At 48.7% G+C, this 19,797-nt stretch overlaps 1 protein-coding gene across 3 annotated transcripts in view; it reads right to left on the bottom strand.

Moving 5' to 3' along the window:
* DENND4B (DENN domain containing 4B) overlaps positions 1 to 19,797 on the bottom strand; it is a 58,296-nt gene that overhangs the window by 20,931 nt on the left and 17,568 nt on the right. For 2 of the 3 annotated variants that reach the window (XM_083590946.1, XM_083590947.1), the window contains 11 exons: positions 18,572 to 18,741; positions 14,974 to 15,215; positions 13,565 to 13,631; positions 11,741 to 11,799; positions 10,467 to 10,611; positions 8,390 to 8,565; positions 6,920 to 7,020; positions 3,858 to 4,073; positions 2,704 to 2,849; positions 1,499 to 1,638; positions 402 to 525 (listed from right to left, as the gene is read on the bottom strand). In XM_083590946.1, coding sequence (XP_083447072.1) covers positions 402 to 525; positions 1,499 to 1,638; positions 2,704 to 2,849; positions 3,858 to 4,073; positions 6,920 to 7,020; positions 8,390 to 8,565; positions 10,467 to 10,611; positions 11,741 to 11,799; positions 13,565 to 13,631; positions 14,974 to 15,215; positions 18,572 to 18,741 — 1,586 coding nt within the window. The remainder of the gene's footprint in view (positions 1 to 401; positions 526 to 1,498; positions 1,639 to 2,703; positions 2,850 to 3,857; positions 4,074 to 6,919; positions 7,021 to 8,389; positions 8,566 to 10,466; positions 10,612 to 11,740; positions 11,800 to 13,564; positions 13,632 to 14,973; positions 15,216 to 18,571; positions 18,742 to 19,797) is intronic. The other variant, XM_083590948.1, reaches the window with a different exon arrangement.

Raw genomic sequence — 19,797 nt, 5'->3', positions numbered from 1 at the left:
ATTAATTGCGCTGCAGAAAGCGTGCTGGGGAGACCACACATTCAGGAAACAATGAAGAAACGCAAAAATAACTTTTGTTTGGCTTTAATTACAAAAACAAAAACTCCTCTGACATTAAATTACATTAAATCTATAAGTATGACCCATTCACCAGGGTACTGAGAGAGGTACACGCTGCTCTTTATATACTATACCCAATTGCTGACACAGCTTAATTAACACAACTTAACAGCACCTGCTGTATAACTAGGTCATGATATTTGCTCAGGCCTTTAAAGAGATACACATCTTGTGAAACAATAATGAACCTTAATATTTAAAGAAACCATTCAACAGCTATAAGGCACAGAGTGGCTGGGGACACCTGTAGCCACTGCTGCAAACCCAGGTGCAAACCCTACCTGTTTGGTCCTGCGTGGAGCTGGGCTGCTGGGAGCGCTGGTCCGGGCTTGGCAGAGTGAGGGCATGAGCTGGTCCTGGGGCCGCTCAAAGAGCTTGGCCTGCAGCCTGGGGAAGCCGTCGTACCTGGAGTGAAGAGAGAGAAGGAGGCGGTCGGCTGAGTTGTGGCTTCTAGACCTCCTGCTTCTGAATAGTTCTAAACAGGCACATAGGAACGGCCATATACAGAGTCAGACCGCTGTCCCCCTAGCTCAGCACAGACCACACTGACGGTCAGCAGCTCTCCGGCGTTTTATGCAAATTTGCAAAGCAGATGCTATAGCACTGAGCGGCAGCCCCTTCCTGCAAAAGGAAAGTAAGATTCTAGTCCTCACTGTTCTGAATAAATAAGAAAATGAGTCACTTGAGTTGGACGGTTAGTGCATCTAGCTCAATACTGCTGACACGGACTGGCAGTAGTGCTCTCCAGGATTTCAGACAGGAAACTTTTCTGGACATTTTGGGATGGAATTCTTGCAAGGCAGGGACTGTTCTGCTGCTGAGTTATAACCCTTCCCCAAAGAGGCTCTCCTCTCCATGTCAAGCCCCACCCTGGTTTCTGCTGGTCACCTCAAGGTGTGACTGGGAAGATTGCAGGCCCACTAATTAATTTCACAGGGTCTTATCTGAGTAGGGTCAACATTCTGATGCAACCCAAAAAACAAAAACAAAAACGAAATCTCAAGCTATGCTCTCTCTCAACATTTGAACAAAATTATCTAAACCGTTTATGTTTCTCCCACACCCCAATTTATACACACAAAATCAGTGTGTGTTATGGTAAGTGACACAGAAGTCTTCTTCAAACATTTGGAGGGCTGTCACGTCGAAGGTGGAGCAAGCTAGATTTCCGCTGCTCCAGAAGGCAGGACCTGAACCAAGGCGTTCAAGTTGCAAGAAAAGAAGTTCCGACTAAACGTTAGGAGGAACGTCCTGATATTAAGAGCTGTTCGGCCGGGGACTCTTTAGCTGTGATTTCTGCATCACAGAGGGTTGGGCTGGATGACTCCTGAGGGGCCCCTTCCCAACTCTGCCATGCTGTGATTCCAGCAGAACTCACTGGTAGCGCGGTGGCAGCTCAGTGCCATTGGGCCCGGTTGGCTCCTCCGGGGGCATGATGAAGACGGTGTGTTCGCTGCCATGAGTGTCGTCTAGTTCAATCAGGGGAGATTCCTCCATCTTCTCCAGGTCCACTTGCACCTGAGCAGGAACAGCGATGGCAGGAGACAGAGAGATCTTGTGAAGTGCATTAACGTGGCATCATGGCCTCACATCAGGGCATCTAGGAAGCGGTCACTTTTTAAAGTCCTTTTTTTAATTTAATGACCATTTGAAGGAGCTCTTGTAGACTGAAAAAGCCTTACAGTGGTACCTTGGTTCTCAAACTTAATCCGTTCCAGATGTCTGTTCCAAAACCAAAGCGTTCCAAAACCAAGGCATGCTATCCCAAAGAAAGTACAGTGGTACCTCTGGTTACGTACTTAATTCGTTCTGGAGGTCCGTTCTTAACCTGAAACTGTTCTTAACCTGAAGCATCACTTTGCCTCCTGCTGCCGCTGCCCAATTTCTGTTCTCATCCTGAAGCAAAGTTCTTAACCCAAGGTACTATATCTGGGTTAGCGGAGTCTGTAACCTGAAGCATCTGTAACCTGAAGCGTATGTAACCCGAGGTACCATTGTAAAGCAAAATGGATTAATCCATTCCAGACTTTTAAAAACAGCAATTTAACATGAATTTTACTATCTAACGAGACCATTGAGCCATAAAATAAAAGCAATAAACAATGTACTGCAGTCACACAATCAGTAGCTGAACTGGGTTCCACACAGTCACAAAAACAAAACAAAAAGATCCGCAAAAACAAAAACGCAAAATAAATAGCAAAACCAGACAGACCTCTGCATAACACTCAAAACGGAAGTGTGGCACTCAAATCGGAAGCGTAACACTCAAAACGAAGCACATTCGGCTTCTCAAAAAAGTTCGCAAACCGGAACACTTACTTCCGGGTTTGCAGTGTTTGGGTTCCAAGTTGTTTGAGTACTAAGGCATTTGAGAACCAAAGTACCACTGTACTGGGACTGGACTAAGTTCTGCGGGGACACCCACCCACCCTTGAATGAAGTATCCCCCCATTGCTTTAAGTAGCACACTCGACAGATGAAATTCACCAAATCTCATTTTTGACTGTTCAATAGCCTGATCTGTACAGCACCCATTTCCTGGGCCCCAGCTGAACCCACATTTAGCTCCCTTCCTGTCACCTTCTCCACGCAGGAGTCGAAGAACTCTAGGGACGTGTGGCGGTCGTTGACGAAGGAGCACTCCTCAATGAACTGCGTGAAGAGTTGGGTGCGGAGGAGCTGCCCGTAAAACTTATGATACGCCCGGTCACGTGACTTCAGGAAGCCTGGATTGGGGAGGGGGGAGAATGGGAGGCAGTGGTGGTGTAGTGGTTAGAGCACTGGACCAGGTAGACTCAGGTTCAAATCTGCACTCAAGATATTGTCGTTGTTGTTGCCGTCGTTATGTACTTATCTCATGAAATTTATGTACTATATGATTGCAGAAAACAAGCAAAAAACCTCAAAGAGGTTTTGCAAAAAAATAAAGCGACGAAACAGCTATTTTTAAAATTGGAAAAAAATAATTCAGAATAACACCAAAGCTAAAAACCAGGCTAACACACGTGTCATAAAACACATTTCATAAAGTTTGTATACCGCTTATAAAACAAAACAAGCGAAAAGCCTCAAACATTTTGCTGCTGTTGTTGTTGTTATGTATGCATCTCGTAAACTTTATCTACCGTATGATTGCAGAAAACAAGCAAAAAACCTCAAAGAGGTTTTGCAAAAAATAAAGTGATGAAATTATCAGAAAAACAACTGTTTGCTTTTACAATCAACATTTTGTGTTATCTTATTTACCTTGCACAATTTAAGTTTAAGTTTTATTTATGTTTGTGAAAATCAATAAAAAACATTTGAAAAAAAGAAAAGAAAAACAACTGTTTGAAGAATTCAGAAGAAAAGATCAACGACAAAGTTGAAAACCAGACTAAAACACACGTCTACATTTTATATGTCTCGATGGTCTATGTCATCCTGGGAGGCAGAATATAGTCCCTGCGACCAGAAGCTGCTGATCCATGAATATGCCCTCCCTCACTGAAACATAAGAAGATAGCTCAGTCGGAAGAGCATGATTCTCTTAATCTTAAGGTCGTGGGTTTGAACCCCACGTGGGGCGAAAGATTCCTGCGTTGCAGGGAGCTGGGCCAGACAATTATATGGCTCTAAGAGCCTGGCTGGTGGATCAGGCCCATGGCCCCTCTAGCCGAGCATCCTCTCCTGCAGGGGAAGCCCCCACGCAGGACCCGGGCGCCGCGACAGCTCCCTCCCCTTTCTTGCCGTACCCTGGAGGTTGAAGAGGCTACTGGAGTCGCGTGTCTTCTCAGAGGGCGCCTGGGTGATGGGCAGGAGGTAGCAGCGATAGCCCTTCAGCAGGCAGGCCATGAAGCGCAGGAAAGCCCCCTGGATGTCCAGTTCCAGCTGTTTCCGCCGGCCGTAGATGACGTCGTAGTCGGTCAGCAGGAATTCCAGGGTCGCTTCCTCGACGGGCCGGTTGTACACTGCAGAGGAGAGGGCGACAAGGGCATTCAGCAGAGGTATTCATTCCCCCCCCCCAAAAAAAATTTATTGGTTTTCACAATATTATAAACAAACAAACAAACAAACAAACACACAAGACAAACAAACAAAACAATCATAAATCATAGCCTTATTAAAAATTACAGTTGTTAACTTTGTTAAGTGACTTCCTCTCATCCCCTTGGTTGAATTTCATTTCATGTCCTTTTAACGGTTTTCCAAATCCCAATTTTTAAGAAATTTAACTTAAACATTAACATCCTTAAATCTTCACCTTATAGAATTAAACATATTAATTCATCACTTAACATAGATAAAATCCTAAGCCCATTAAGTATCTGCAAGCTACTTCCAGTTAGTTTAACTTAACAAATTTAACTAAATAATCATTAAATTAAGGAGAGGTATTCAAGCTCTCTTCCCCTAGTGCAGCGGTTCTCAACCTGTGGGTCCCAAGATGTGGTTGGACTACAACTCCCATCATCACTCAGCTCTGGAGTTGCTAGTTGGGATGATGGGAGTTGTAGTCCAGCCACATCTGGGGACACACAGGTTGAGAAAGGCTGCCCTCGTGGTTTCTAAGTGGAGGCTGGGTGGCCAACCTGTCAGGGATCCTGTCAGCAGGATTATCTCACAGAATCATAGAATTGTAGAGCTGGAAGGAACCACAAGGTTCATCTAGTCCAATACGGGAAGGTTTTTTTTGCCCAACGTGGGGTTCGAACCCATCTTCGTATGGGTATCACTCCCAAATTTTATGATTCTGAAAAGGCTGCAATGAAATTTGTTTGTAAGCCAGGCATGTTCAAAGTCCGGCCCGAGGGCCTAATCCTGCCCGCCTGCTGATTGAATCCAGCCCCTGTGGCAGTTTATTTCCTGTTGTAAAATCCCCCAAAATGCTGGAAAAAAAGCTCAACAGCTTTGGTTGGCCCTCGTGCATGTTCAGTTCATCAAATCTGGCCCTCTTTGAAAAAAGTTTGGACACCCTGTTCTAAGCATTTCTAAGTCTCTTAATATTAAGGGTAAAGGGAGCCCTGACCATTAGGTCCAGTCGTGGCTGACTCTGGGGTTGCGGCGCTCATCTCGCTTTATTGGCCGAGGGAGCCGGCGTACAGCTTCCGGGTCATGTGGCCAGCATGACTAAGCCGCTTCTGGCGAACCAGAGCAGCACACGGAAACGCCGTTTACCTTCCCGCCGGAGCAGTACCTATTTATCTACTTGCACTTTGACGTGCTTTCGAACTGCTAGGTTGGCAGGAGCAGGGACCGAGCAACGGGAGCTCACCCCGTCGCGGGGATTCGAACCGCCGACCTTCTAATTGACAAGTCCTAGGCTCTGTGGTTTAACCCACAGTGCCACCCGTGTCTCTTAATATTACACCCCCCCAAAAAAGAATACCTAAAGAGTATGCAGAAATAAAACATAGAAACCACGTTACAAAAACAGGTAGTTTGGTACTAGCGGGGCCCAGTCTTCTGGGACAGGAAGCACACAAGCATTTGAACATCAGAAGAGTCTGGCCGTCTCAGTCCAATATCCTGTTCTCACTGTGGTCAACCAGATTCCCCAATGCGCAGCCCCAAAGCAGCCCCTGAGTGAAACAACACTCTCCACAAATATGATTCCCAGGAACTGGTACTGTATTGGAAGCATCGCTGCCTCTGGCAGTGGAAGGGATGCTTCTTCTGCTAGTGGGAAAGAGGAGCCAAGGAACCTAACTCGTACAAGGCCAGATCCAGCCCAGGGGGCTGGGAGACGCTCTCTGTCCCTGGGCCACATTCTGTTACGGGTAGCCTTCTGAGGGCAAAAGTGGTTGGATAAAAAAAATGAAAAGTTGTACGGCATTGTACAGTAGGCTAGTTTCTACACAGACTCGTCTTTCTATCATCCACGCAGGCACCCGGGTTGGTGATGAGGGGGTGTGGCCTGGGAATAGCGGTGTGGCAAAGGGGAGTTCTGAGGGGTGTGGCCTGGGGAGAGGGGCGTGGCAAAGGGGAGTTCTGAGGGGTGTGGCCTGGGGAGAGGGGCGTGGCAGAGGAGAGTCTGAGGGGTGTGGCCTGGGGTGAGGGGCGTGGCAGAAGAGGGTTCTGAGGGGTGTGGCCTGGGGAGAGGGGTGTGGCAAAGGGGAGTTCTGAAGGGTGTGGCCTGGGGAGAGGGGCGTGGCAGAGGAGAGTCTGAGGGGTGTGGCCTGGGGTGAGGGGCGTGGCAGAAGAGGGTTCTGAGGGGTGTGGCCTGGGGAGAGGGGTGTGGCAAAGGGGAGTTCTGAAGGGTGTGGCCTGGGGAGAGGGGCGTGGCAGAGGAGAGTCTGAGGGGTGTGGCCTGGGGTGAGGGGCGTGGCAGAGGAGGGTTCTGAGGGGTGTGGCCTGGGGAGAGGGGTGTGGCAAAGGGGAGTTCTGAAGGGTGTGGCCTGGGGAGAGGGGCGTGGCAGAGGAGAGTCTGAGGGGTGTGGCCTGGGGTGAGGGGCGTGGCAGAGGAGGGTTCTGAGGGGTGTGGCCTGGGGTAAGTACCAAGGGTCAGACAGAGAGGCCTAAACCACGGTTTGTTGGTTTATAAACCTTGGCTTGCATTAACAACGGGGAACTGCAGACCTAGGGGAGGGCCTTCCGGGCCTCTCTGTTTTTCTCTCGGGACTTCCCCTGGCCAGATTCCCACACAGACCCTGTTGCACCCCTTCCCTGAGTCCTTCTACTGGCGTGGAATATGCCCACGAACCATGGTTATGCCTCTTGCTTGTTTGGATGGAGGAGCGTTTGCCATGGTTTCATGTCACATCATTTGCATCCCCTCTGATCCTAATTCCCTCCGCTGCATGCACTGACTACTCACTTTCATCCAGCTGATGGTACAGGGAGTTCAAGCAAGCCAAGAGCACCTTGCACGGTTTCCGAGGCAGCGACCGTGTCGACAGCAGCTTCCTTTCCTCGCACCTGCGCATGGAGCAAAGCTGCCTTTACGGTTAGTGCCTCCTGCTGGCCTGCCCTGCAGCCACGGCGTTCCCCCACCCCTCCCTGCCTGCTCCCCACCTGCAAAGAGGACCCCCTCCCAGAGTTGCTCTTTTGAAAACAGATTCCCCAGCTGCACTGATTCCCCATCAGGGAAAGCTTGCACGAAGACAAACAGCAAGCGGGGAGTGAGATCCAGTGTGGCCAGACTTCAGGATGAAGAGCTGGGAGAGAGCAGGGTTCGAATCCCCTCTGAGCCATGAAACTTGCTGGGCGTGACCTCAGGCCAGCCGCTCACTCTCGGCCTACCCTACGTCACAGAGGGGGGAAAATAAGGGGGCCGTATTCCCTACCTTGAGCTCCTTGGAGGAACAGTGGGATACTAATGGAGAGACCCACAGATTTATCTATAGAGGAATGGCCGCTGAAGAACCTTGAATTAATAAAAAACAACTGTTTTAACCCATAAAGTACGATTTATACCCCAGCCAGATGGGTAGGGTATAAATAATAAATAATTATTATAAATTATTATTATTATTATTATTATTATTATTATTATTATTATTATTATTAATTTGTAGCATTTATATCCCACCTCATTTTCTTCTCCACAGAGCTCAAGATGGCCTCAGGGTTCTCTTCATTTAATCCAACAACAACCTTGTGAGGTAGCTTAGGCTGAGAGGCAGGGACTTGTCCCAGGGAGTGAGCCTCGTGACCAAGTGGGGATTCAAACCCTGGTCTCCTAGCACCTGGCCCGACACTCTAACCACTGCTCCACACGAAGTGGGGGGGGGCACCCTTTGCTAATTACTGTAATACGAACGAGGGAGATCTTAAACCCTGAAAGTCATTTATATTGATGCAGATACGATTTGTGCCGATCTCTTAAAATGTAATAAAACAAACAAGTTTAAAAAGAGAGAGAAGGGGGCATAGCTGTCAAGCGTCCCTTATTTGGCGGGACAGTCCCTTATCCCAGCACCATGTCCCGCTGCTGTCCCTTATTGATGATGTCTCTTAAATAAGCTACTGAAGGTACTGGGGCCCTTTCTATGTCCAGCTTGCTTTGTCAACAACAAATTGTTGCTGTTTTTTTGTGTTGAATATATGCTATATGGTAATTTATGGACCTAATAGGTATCTAAAGCCATTTGCACGCAACAAAATATGTATTTTATAAAAGTAATTGTTGATCCCTCATTTTGGCTGCTGATCCCTTATTTTCGAGGCTGCTGGTCCCTTATTTTCAAATCTGTAAGTTGACAGCTATGGAAGGGGGCGGCGGGGAGTCCTTGCAAGGGGGATGGGGAGCAGGTCGCGCGCCCCCCCATCCGCTTGCGGCACTCACTGGAAGATGGTATTGGTGTCCAGATCGACGCAGATGACGTCGTGCGGCGGGTCGTAGAGGTCGAAGTAGCTGGAGTGGACCCCGACGATGAAGGGCACCGGGGCGCACAGCACGTCGGCCAGGGTGAGCGGGCAGAGGGGGATGTAAGGGCACTGCCAGTGCAGCGGGAATATCATCTGGGGGGAGCAAACGCAGAGGTGAGGGCTGGGGGCCTGGGAAGGATCTGGCAGGGGAATAAAAATGTGTTGCGAGGCCTAGATGGAGGAAACCGGGGGCCCATATGCACTGCACATTTAAAGCAGTGCTATCCCACTTCAAGCTTCTCTCCCCCCCAAAAAAAAATTTCTGGGAACTGTAGTTTGCTACGGTTGATGAGAATTCCCGCTCACAGAGCTACAACTCCCAGAGTTTCCTGGGAAGAAGTGTTGTTAAACCCAGGCATAGGCAAACTCGGCCCTCCAGATGTTTTGGGACTGCAACTCCCATCATCCCTAGCTAACAGGACCAGTGGTCAGGGATGATGGGAGTTGTAGTCCCAAAACATCTGGAGGGCCGAGTTTGCCTATGCCTGGTTAAACCACTCTGGGTATTGAAAAATTTTTATGTGCTGTAAGCCACCCTTCACCTTTTACTTTTAACATTTTTTAAAGTTCTAAATAAATATCATTCCAGAAGGCTTTGATCTTTTTACACACCCACCACATATGATACATGGTACCGCATGTTTCTCCACATCACCAGCAGGTATTGGGGACGCTTCTATACATTTTTGATAGTTTCCAGGGGTCAAATACCAACGATATAACATTTTTAAAAGGTTGTCCCTTAGAGTATAAAAAAGGTAAAGGACCCCTGACAGTTAAGTCCAGCTGCAAAAAACTCTGGGGTTGCGGTGCTCATCTCGCTTTCAGGCCGAGGGAGCCGGCGTTTGTCCGCAGACAGTTTTTCCGGGTCATGTGGCCCGCATGACTAAGCCGCTTCTGGCGAACCAGAGCAGCGCACGGAAAGGCCTGCTGGAGTGGTACCTATTTATCTACTTGCACTTTGACGTGCTTTTGAACTGCTAGGTTGGCAGGAGCAGGGACCGAGCAACGGGAGCTCAACCCGCCGCAGGGATTCGAACCTGCCGACCTTCTGATTGGCAAGCCCAAGAGGCTCGCTGCTTTAGCACACCGTAAATTTCCAGTTTACTTTCCATAAGTTTTCCCACCCACCCCTCCCACTAGATGTCAAAGAGAAGAACAACTGCCAGACTTTTAGAAGACACCTGAAGGCAGCCCTGTTTAGGGAAGCTTTTAATGTTTAACAGACCACTGTATTTTAATACTTTGTTGGAAGCCGCCCAGAGTGGCTGGGGAAACCCAGCCAGATGGGCAGGGAATAAATTATAAATTCTATTCTATTCTATTCTATTCTATTCTATTCTATTCTATTCTATTCTATTCTATTCTATTCTATTATTTCCATTGGCTCATATCTATGTTATGGCCGAAGTCTTGGGCCGGCCCATTTAACCATGGTTGAATTCTTGAGGGGAAGAATATAGTGGTTGAAACCAGCATCATAGAGCTTTAAAGGTATGGGGTGAATGTGGGTTTAGCTGGCTCTGCCTGTCATGGTCTTTCGCTCCACCTATTACTGGGATGTGGGTGGCGCTGTGGGTTAAACTACAGAGCCTAGGACTTGCCGATCAGAAGGTCGGTGGTTCGAATCCCCACGACGGGGTGAGCTTCCGTTGCTCGGTCCCTGCTCCTGCCAACCTAGCAGTTTGAAAGCACGTCAAAGTGCAAGTAGATAAATAGGTACCGCTCCGGCGGGAAGGTAAACGGCGTTTCCGTGCACTGCTCTGGTTCGCCAGAAGAGGCTTAGTCATGCTGGCCACATGACCCGGAAGCTGTACACCGGCTCCCTTGGCCAATAAAGCGAGATGAGCGCCGCAACCCCAGAGTCGGCCACGACTGGACCTAATGGTCAGGGGTCCCTTTACCTTTACCATATTCCTGGCTTTGCCTACTGCTGCCCCCCCGTCTTCTGCCCCACCTGAACCCCCAAAGGCCACCCAGGAGCCCCGACTCACAGAGACCAAGGCTTCGCCCACGCTGGTCAAGACGTCCGGCCGCAGGGAGTGGATGAGCAGCTTCTGCTCCGTCAGCACCGCCACAAGGAGGGCCACGGCGTTTTCGGGACCCAGTGTCTGCAGCAGAGTGAGGAAGCTGGCGCCACTGTAAGGAAAGAAGGTCGTGGACGGTGAAAAGGCAACTTTAGCTAATGGGGCCTCCTGCTACCGTCGTGCCGCTGGAGCACGATTTCTGTTCTCATCCTGAAGCAAAGTTCTTAACCTGAGGTACTATTTCTGGGTTAGCGGAGTCTGTAACCTGAAGCGTATGTAACCCGAGGTACCACTGTACTGAATTTAATTTAAAACTTTTTGGCACCTACACAAAAGCATTTTTGTTTAGGGAAGCCTATGCAGCCATGCGGATACTGACATGTTTTCATCTTTGCTTACTGTTAATTTTACCTTTAAATGTACACAGTGGAAACAAAAGCAGTTAAAAGCAGTTATTTGAAACCTTTTAATAGTTAAAACAGTTTTTTAAAACCCAGATTAAAACACATGTCAGGATACTACATGTCTAGGATAGTAAAGGTAAAGGGACCCCTAACCATTAGGTCCAGTCGCGGACGACTCTGGGGTTGCGGCGCTCATCTCGCTTTATTGGCCGAGGGAGCATGACTAAGCCACTTCTGGCAAACCAGAGCAGCGCACGGAAACACTGTTTACCTTCCCGCCAGAGCGGTACCTATTTATCTACTTGCACTTTGACGTGCTTTCGAACTGCTAGGTTGGCAGGAGCAGGGACTGAGCAACGGGAGCTCACCCCATCGTGGGGATTTGAACCGCCGACCTTCTGATCGGCAAGTTCTAGTCTCTGTGGTTTAACCCACAGCGCCACCCGTGTTCCACATGTCTAGGATAGGCTTGCCTTAAAGCATTCCTAAGCAGGCACTGAAAGGAATCTAGCAAAGGTGCTTGTCAATAGGCAGGGAGTTCCAAGGTTTGCGTGCTGCCACGATGATATATCAATTTATTATAAACACATAGTGGTATTTCGTGGCACCTGCAACAGTCCCAGTTCTTCAGATTGCAGTGGTCAAGTAGGCATGCATGGGATAAATCGATCTCATAGGCAAACTCATCCCAACCTGTTTATATACTAAGAGTTACACTTTGAACATGGTCCCGCATGAGCCAGACCGTAGTTTCACGCGACACACTGGTCCAGGCAGAAGTTCCCTTGGGCGAAACTTCTAGCTAGCAGCAGATCTAATTCCATCAGAAGAGCATACCTGAGTGGCAGAGGAGATGAAACAGGCTGGCACAGGAGCATGTTATCGTAGGAAGACATCTGGACAGGCAAAAAGGGAGAGGGGAGAGAAAGAGAACAACCAACTCCTGAGTGATTCCGTACAGAGAAGACACAGCTTTAGATACAGCCCAAACAATCAGCAGTGCAGACCAAAAGTTGTCCTTTATTAGCGCAACACTCAGATTACTGCAAAACATGCATGTCCATCAGAGGTCGGACATCATTTCTCAATCCTCCGCCCCAGATGAACCATAATCTTCAGATTCCCAGTTTTATACTTTCAATATATATATCTAGCTCAGAATTTTCTATACAGGCTGACAGCACAGCTCTCCAGGGTTTCAGACAGGGGGACAATTTCTGGTCTGACCTGGAGATGCCTGGGACCTCCTTAATGCAAGGTAGGCGGACTGAACAGCTAAGGGCCTCTCTCCAAGCATCACTCAGGGGTTGAGCAAATGGTTATTACGTAGAAGGTCCTGGTTTGACCAATGGCTCCTTCTTCAGCTGCCTGACAGACAGAGATGTAGCGGTCTAGGGTTGCGGGTGTGTGTGTGTCAAAGACCCATTACTGTTTTAGCAGCAGGATCCGTCAATTCACAGCATCCTAGAGGCAGCCAACCAGCATGAAAAGGGGAGCTTTTAAGGCTCCAGGCATGGCCAAACTTGGCCCTCCAGCTGTTTTGGGACTACAATTCCCACCATCCCTGACCACTGGTCCTGTTAGCTAGGGATGATGGGAGCTGTAGTCCCAAAACAGCTGGAGGGCCAAGTTTGGCCATGCCTGTTTTAAGCCAATGAGAAGAAGTCTCCTCACCCTTTGTACTGTTTAGAGCCAATCGGGAGAGGAAAGAGGTAAGATGGCCCCTGAGGATCGGCTCCCTGGGTCACTCTGGAGGAGTGCGGGAAGAACACCGAGGAGGAGATGTAATGTATGCTCCAAAGCTAAGCATTCAGGAACACTGAAATCTCAAGGTGCTTCAGTTTCAAGAGGACGACAGGCAAGTTCCATTGTGTACAGTGGAACTTCAAGGAAAACACAACATAATAAGATATTGGAGCAGTCCAAATCATTGGATGTGGAGAAAATAGTAAACCTAACTGAAAGGCAAACACATGGAGATCTACACTGATTGTTCCAATACATCCCTAGTTATGAGGGCCTTTTCTGTGGTGGCTCCCCAACTGATGAGAGAGGCTCACCTGGTGCCACCACTACATGTCTTTAGGCGCCAGGCGAAGGCCGATGGCCATCTATGACAGGCACAGGCAAACTCCGGCCCTCCAGATGTTTGGGACTATAATCCCCATCATCCCTGACCACTGGTCCTGTTAGCTAGGGATGATGGGAATTGTAGTCCCAAACATCTGGAGGGCCAGAGTTTGCCTATGCCTGGGGGAGAGGACTGTTAGCATGACAACTATTTTATTATTAGGCTGTCTGTTGGTATGCTTTTCATTATGTTTTTATCACTGATGCTCTGTAATGTGTTTTTATAATGTGCACCGTCCTGGGACCTCCTGGGCATTATATAAATTGAAATAATATAACAATAACAACAACAACAATAACAATGCATATTTATGTATAATCTTAGAAGGGGGTACAGTGGCAAGGAAGTGCGGTTGCGACTATTATGAAGGCAGCGTGCACCTCTGAGTTTGCCACAACACTACTGCTAACACAATGGAATTGCCCAGCTGATTCCCCGTCACCCGGGGAAGGTGCGACCTGCAACCCCTTCCCCCCCGCTGCCAACAACAGGATGAGCAAAGGCTCTGGGTTCCTCCACTTTCTGCTTACCTGAACCAGGATCCGAGGCCGCTGTGGAGATGGGAAGGGGACATTGTGCATGAAATGAGAGATGTGCCTGGAAAGAGCAACAGAGAAGTCACAGGGAAGAAGAACACCCTTACACACACACACACACACACACACACACACACACACACACACACAAATAAAACCACAATCGCCATCTCTGCCCTGTAACAGCAGCTTACAGGCATAGGAAGAGCTTTGCTGGATCAGGCCAATGATCCGCCTGATTCAGAAGCATTACTGCCCTCCAGCTGTGGGGGCAAGAGTATAAACATTGTGGCTAGAAACCACAGAGCCCTCTCCTCCAGGAATTTGTCTATTCCTCCTTTAAAGTCGCAGTGCCTTCCATCAGCTTCAGCTGGTGGCCCAGCTATGCCCCTATCTGGACAGGGATAGCCTACATTGGCTCCCAGTGCGTTTCCAAGCACAATTCAAAGTGTTGGTGGTGGCCTTTAAAGCCCTAAACGGCCTCAGACCAGTATAACTGAAGGAGCGTCTCCACCCCCCTCATTCTGCCCGGACGCTGAGGTCCAGCTCTGAGGGCCTTCTGGCAGTTCCCTCACTGTGAGAAGCCAAGTTACCGGGAACCAGGCAGAGGGCCTTCTCGGTGGTGGCACCCGCCCTGTGGAACGCCCTCCCACCAGATGTCAAGGAGAACAACAATTACCAGACTTTTAGAAGACATCTGAAGGCAGCCCTGTTTAGGGAAGCTTTTAATGTTTGATTCATTACTGTATTTTAATATTTTGTTGTAAGCCGCCCAGAGTGGCTGGGGAAGCCCAGCCAGATGGGCAGGGTATAAATTATTATTATTGTTATTATTATTATTATTCTCGTGGGAGTTGTTTATAGTTGTTTATTTCCTTGACATCTGATGAGAGGGCGTTCCACAGGGCGGGCGCCACTGCCAAGAAGGCCCTCTGTCTGGTTCCCTGCAACCTCACTTCTGAGGGAACTGCCACAAGTCCCTTGGTGCTGGACCTCAGTGTCCATGCAGAACAATGGGGGTGGAGACGCTCCTTCAGGTATACTGGGCCGAGGTTATTTAGGGCCTTAAATGTTGTGCTCGGAAACGTCCTGGGAGCCAATGTAGGTATTTCGGGACTGGTGTTATGTGGTCTTGGTGGCCACTCCCAGTCACCATTTAGCTGCTGCATTCTGGATCAGTTGTAGTTCAAAGGTACCTTCAAAGGTAGCCCCACACAGAGAGCATTGCAGTAGTCCATGCAGGAGATAAAGAGAGCATGCGCCACTTTGGCGAGACATTCTGCCATCTACCATCTCAGATTAGAGGGATCTGTGGCTGTTATCTAGACAAGGTTCTGCTTACGTTTCAGTCCTCGCAAGCACACACAGAGGCCCCGATCCTATCGGCCGCATCCCCAACTTACGCCTCGAGCGGAAGAACGTGAGGCCCCGAGATGCTGTAACGGTACAGGAAAGTGAGGAATTTCCGGAAGACGTCGAAAAAGGGCCAGTGGGACAGGACGCAGATGCTCTTGCGTGTCTGAACCGATTTGCTGGTGATGGGGCGCCGGTCGACGACGGTGAGGAGGTTCAGCCACATGCACTGCCGCTCTGAGAGGCGTTCCCGCGGGAAGGACTCGTAGAACTGGATGGCAGCGCCATACACCTGGGAGTGAGAGCAAGAGAAGCCGAAGAAGGGAAGGAGGAAAGTCAGAGCCCTGTGCAACCTTGGTGAAACAGTCGCTCACCTAGGGTGAGTGAAGAGTAACTCCAGGCGACCTGGAAGGGAATCTTCGGAGAACGGGGATAATGCTTCTTCTTCTTATTGTTGTTAAACTGGCAAAACAAAGGGTACCTCTCTTGCCCTGACCTAGCCACTGTGATCCACGCGACGGTCACCTCCAGACTGGATTATTGTAACTCGCTCTACGTGGGGCTGCCCTTGAGACTGATCCAGAAACTCCAGCGGGTGCAGAATGCTGCAGCGAGACTCCTTACGGGGTCCTCGCTGCGAGATCACATTCACCCGGTGCTATACCAGCTGCACTGGCTCCCGGTGGAGTACAGGATCAGGTTTAAGGTGCTGGTTTTAACTTTTAAAGCCCTATATGGCCTAGGACCCTCGTACCTACGGGACCGCCTCTCCTGGTATGTCCCACAGAGGAACTTACGGTCTTCAAATAAAAACATCCTGAAGGTCCCAGGCCACAGAGAGTTTAGGCTGGCCTCAACTAGAGCCAGGGCTTTTTCGGCTGTGGCTCCAATCTGGTGGAACACTCTGACACAAGAGACTAGGGCCCTGCGGGACCTGACATCTTTCCGCAGGGCCTGCAAGACAGAGCTGTTCCACCAGGCTTTTGGCTAGGGCACAGCCTGACTCCCTCCTTCGGCAATCTTCGCGGAGCTATGGGCCAATGGTTGCCATTGGTTTGATTTGAATTAATTTTATAATGAATGATTTTAGAGTGTTGTGTTGTACTGTTGTACTGTATTATTGTTGTTAGCCGCCCTGAGCCCGGCTTCGGCTGGGGAGGGCGGGATATAAATAAAATAATTTATTATTATTATTATTATTATTATTATTATTATTATTATTATTATTTGCCACTGTTATGTTTATAGGTGTGTTATGTGCGCGGGACAGGCTTCTGTAATAAACATTGTGGACTAGAAACATCTGCAGACTTGTTTGCCAATTGCCACGCTGTGAACACATGGTGAAGGAAGCAAATGCCAGGATATTGACGTTAACATGAAAAATGAACGCCAACCACAATAGCTCACTTGCTGGTCTTTTAAAGATTTCCAAGACTCTGGAATTTGAATGTTTTAAGACCCACCCTATGATATTGGTCTTCTAAAGACTGTTTTTATAGGTTGTTAACTCTCTGGCTATTGGTTTTTGGGCTGTGATTCATGTTTTTGTCAAGTTTATGTTGAGCTCTTTCCTAGTTTGCATCTTCATTGCAAATGTTTTTATGATGTTTAAATATGTTTTTATTATTTGTTGTTTGCCACCTGGGGCTCCTTTGGCAGGAGATGGAGGTGATAAATGCAACCAACCAATCATTTTTTAAAAACATTTTTTTCATGTAGATTGCCAGACACCTCTGTTGCCGAAGCACCCAAATAAAATAAAGACTTGCCCTAACCTGTCTGCAACAAAACCCACACACATGCACTAAGTTGGTACAGTCCTGCCAATTAGCACAGCCCTCTATCCCAAATATCCGATTGCTCCCTGAGAGCCCATGTCACTCACCCCAGACATTTCGTCTCACAATAGGCAGCTAATTTTCTTAGTGCTCTTCTAGGCCCTATGGGACGTGGGTGGCGCTGTGGGTTAAACCACAGAGCCTAGGACTTGCCGATCAGAAGGTCGGCGGTTCGAATCACTGGGACAGGGTGAGCTCCCGTTGCTCGGTCCCTGCTCCTGCCAACCTAGCAGTTCGAAAGCACGTCAAAGTGCAAGTAGATAAATAGGTACCACTCTGGCGGGAAGGTAAATGGCGTTTCCGTGCGCTGCTCTGGTTCGCCAGAAGCGGCTTAGTCATGCTGGCCACATGACCCGGAAGCTGTATGCCGGCTCCCTCGGCCAGTAAAGCGAGATGAGCACCGCAACCCCAGAGTCAGCCACAACTGGACCTAATGGTCAGGGGTCCCTTTACCTTTTTAAGCCCTATGGGGGTTCTGGATAGTATTACCGCGTCATCTGCGTAAAGAAGGGCTGTGATGTGCCAGTTTGCTAACTTCGGAGGGTGGTAGTTGAGGTTATGGAGAGTGGTTACCAGGTTATCTAAATAAAAATTAAATAATAAAGGGGCCAAAAGGCACCCTTGCCTAACACCCTTAAATGTTTTAATGGGGTCTGTTAAGTGCCCTAGCCGGCTGCACCTGACTCTAAGTGCCGTATTTGAATGTACTACCTGAATTAAATATAGTAGCCTTCTATCGATGGTAATGGCCCAAAGCTTGTTCCCAGTCTGGTTCTGGGAACTGAGTCAAACTGAGTCGACCTGGCTGGTAGCCGGATTCTGCACCCAGATTTGTAGGCACAGATCATCCTCTAGAATAGGGAACTAGGGAAATGCTGGTCGCCCTTTGGGGTGCCTCAGGGTCAATTTTTATGGTAGCTCAAATCTTAGTTGTACGGGTGTACAGTGGTACCTCGGGTTACATACGCTTCAGGTTACAGACGCGTCAGGTTACAGACTCCGCTAACCCAGAAATAGTGCTTCAGGTTAAGAACTTTGCTTCAGGATGAGAACAGAAATCGTGCTCCGGTGGCGCGGCAGCAGCAGGAGGCCCCATTAGCTAAAGTGGTGCTTCAGGTTAAGAACGGACCTCTGGAACGAATTAAGTACTTAATCCGAGGTATCACTGTATGTATATACCGTAGATTCCAGTGTATTAGGCGACTGGGGGGGCAGCAGTGGGGGGGGGGCGGGCTCCGCCCATACCCGGTGTACAAGACGACCCCCAACTTTTTAACCTCTTTTCCGGGGTGAAGAAGAAGAAGAAGAAGAAGAAGAAGAAGAGTTTGGATTTGATATCCCGCTTTATCACTACCCGAAGGAGTCTTAAAGCGGCTAACAATCTCCTTTCCCTTCTTCCCCCACAACAACACTCTGTGAGGTGAGTGGGGCTGAGAGACTTCAGAGAAGTGTGACTGGCCCAAGGTCACCCAGCAGCTGCATGTGGAGGAGCGGAGACGCGAACCCGGTTCCCCAGATTACGAATCTACCGCTGTGAACCACTACACCACACTGGCTCTCTCTTATACGCCGGAATCTATGGTATCTCAATTTTAACTCATGAGGTATTGCTGCAATCTGCTCTGATTGTATATTTTATCTTTATGAACGCTGTTTTTATTGTGTTATGGAAGCTGGTCTTTGACCGTAATAAATTATCTATCTATCTATCTATCTATCTATCTATCTATCTATCTATCTAATCACCCACCCCAGGTTCTCTGACCCAGCCCAAAAAGTAGTTCCCACCACCATGCAATCTGACTACCTTGTCTCCCGAAGCCCCGGTCAACACGAAGGTGGAGAAGACAGGAAGCTGGTACTTTGTGTCGGCCGGCCAGCTCTCGATGGTCGCCCCCATGGGCAGGCAAAAAACAGCCACGGACTCCGGCAACGGGAACGCCTCGTTGTCCTCCTCTGGGTAGCGACTAAGGAGACCTGGAAGGGGAAGACAAATGGGAGGAAGCTGTTTCGGTCCCTCCCCGTCAATTAATTACAACTATCCCTCAGGGTCTACCCATTCCCAGGAAGAGGGGATCCTGATCCACTGATCCATGATTCCCTGCAACCTTCAGGCTTGACTACTGCATTCTGCGCTACATGGGACCTGCCCTTGAAGACTACTCAGATGTTTTTGTGACTCCTTTGGAACCTTGGGGAGGTGCAATCAGATTTCGCCTGAGTTCACAGGCTTTGAGTTTCATGCTGCTGGTTTTAACCTGAGAAGCTCTCAGCATCCAAGGACCCACACATCTCAAATACGTCCTCCCCCCACGCCATCTCTCCCGACAGGGACGCTCCTCAAAAATCAGGACCAACTCCATCAGCGTGGCAGCCGATATACACGGTGTGACAGGAAAGTTTGGTGAACGGTCACAGAAATCAGACAGCGAGAACATACATGCCTTACAGGTCTTCAAAGTAGGCCCTCTCTGTTACAATGCACCGTTGACAATGCTCGTAGAGCTGTTGGAAACTTCTGGAGAAGTCCTCTTTCCATACTGCTTTCAGTTCCCTCGTCACAGCCGCTTGGAGGTGTGGAATGTTGGAAAATCTGTGCCCTTTCAGTGACGATTTCAGTTTTGGAAAAAGAAAGAAATCCGGTGGGGCCAGATCGAGAGAATATGGAGGGTGGGACAAACTCAGTAACAATTTCACGTGGAACATGAAATTCTTTCACCATCATTTGGACGGACAAACGCTGATCCCGCATCAATAACTCACAACCTCTGTCGACATTTGCTGCCGTTCTGCTTGTCAACGGTCTGAGGGTCGTCTTCGATGGTTTGCCGCCCTTCACGGAAACGTTTAAACTACTCACACACTGTCTTTTGAGTTGCAGCTTCATCTCTGTACACAATTGCGAGCATTTTGTGGGTTTCCGATGCCGACTTTATGCTCGAATATTTCTCGCTGTCCGATTTCTGTGACCGTTCACCAAACTTTCCGGTCACACCTGGTATATCAAGACAAGCTGGCAATATAAAGTGAGTG

Source organism: Podarcis filfolensis (genome assembly GCF_964270895.1).
Source record: "Podarcis filfolensis genome assembly, chromosome: 16".
Lineage (NCBI taxonomy): Eukaryota > Metazoa > Chordata > Lepidosauria > Squamata > Lacertidae > Podarcis > Podarcis filfolensis.
This window is presented reverse-complemented; position numbering and strand designations above follow the sequence as displayed.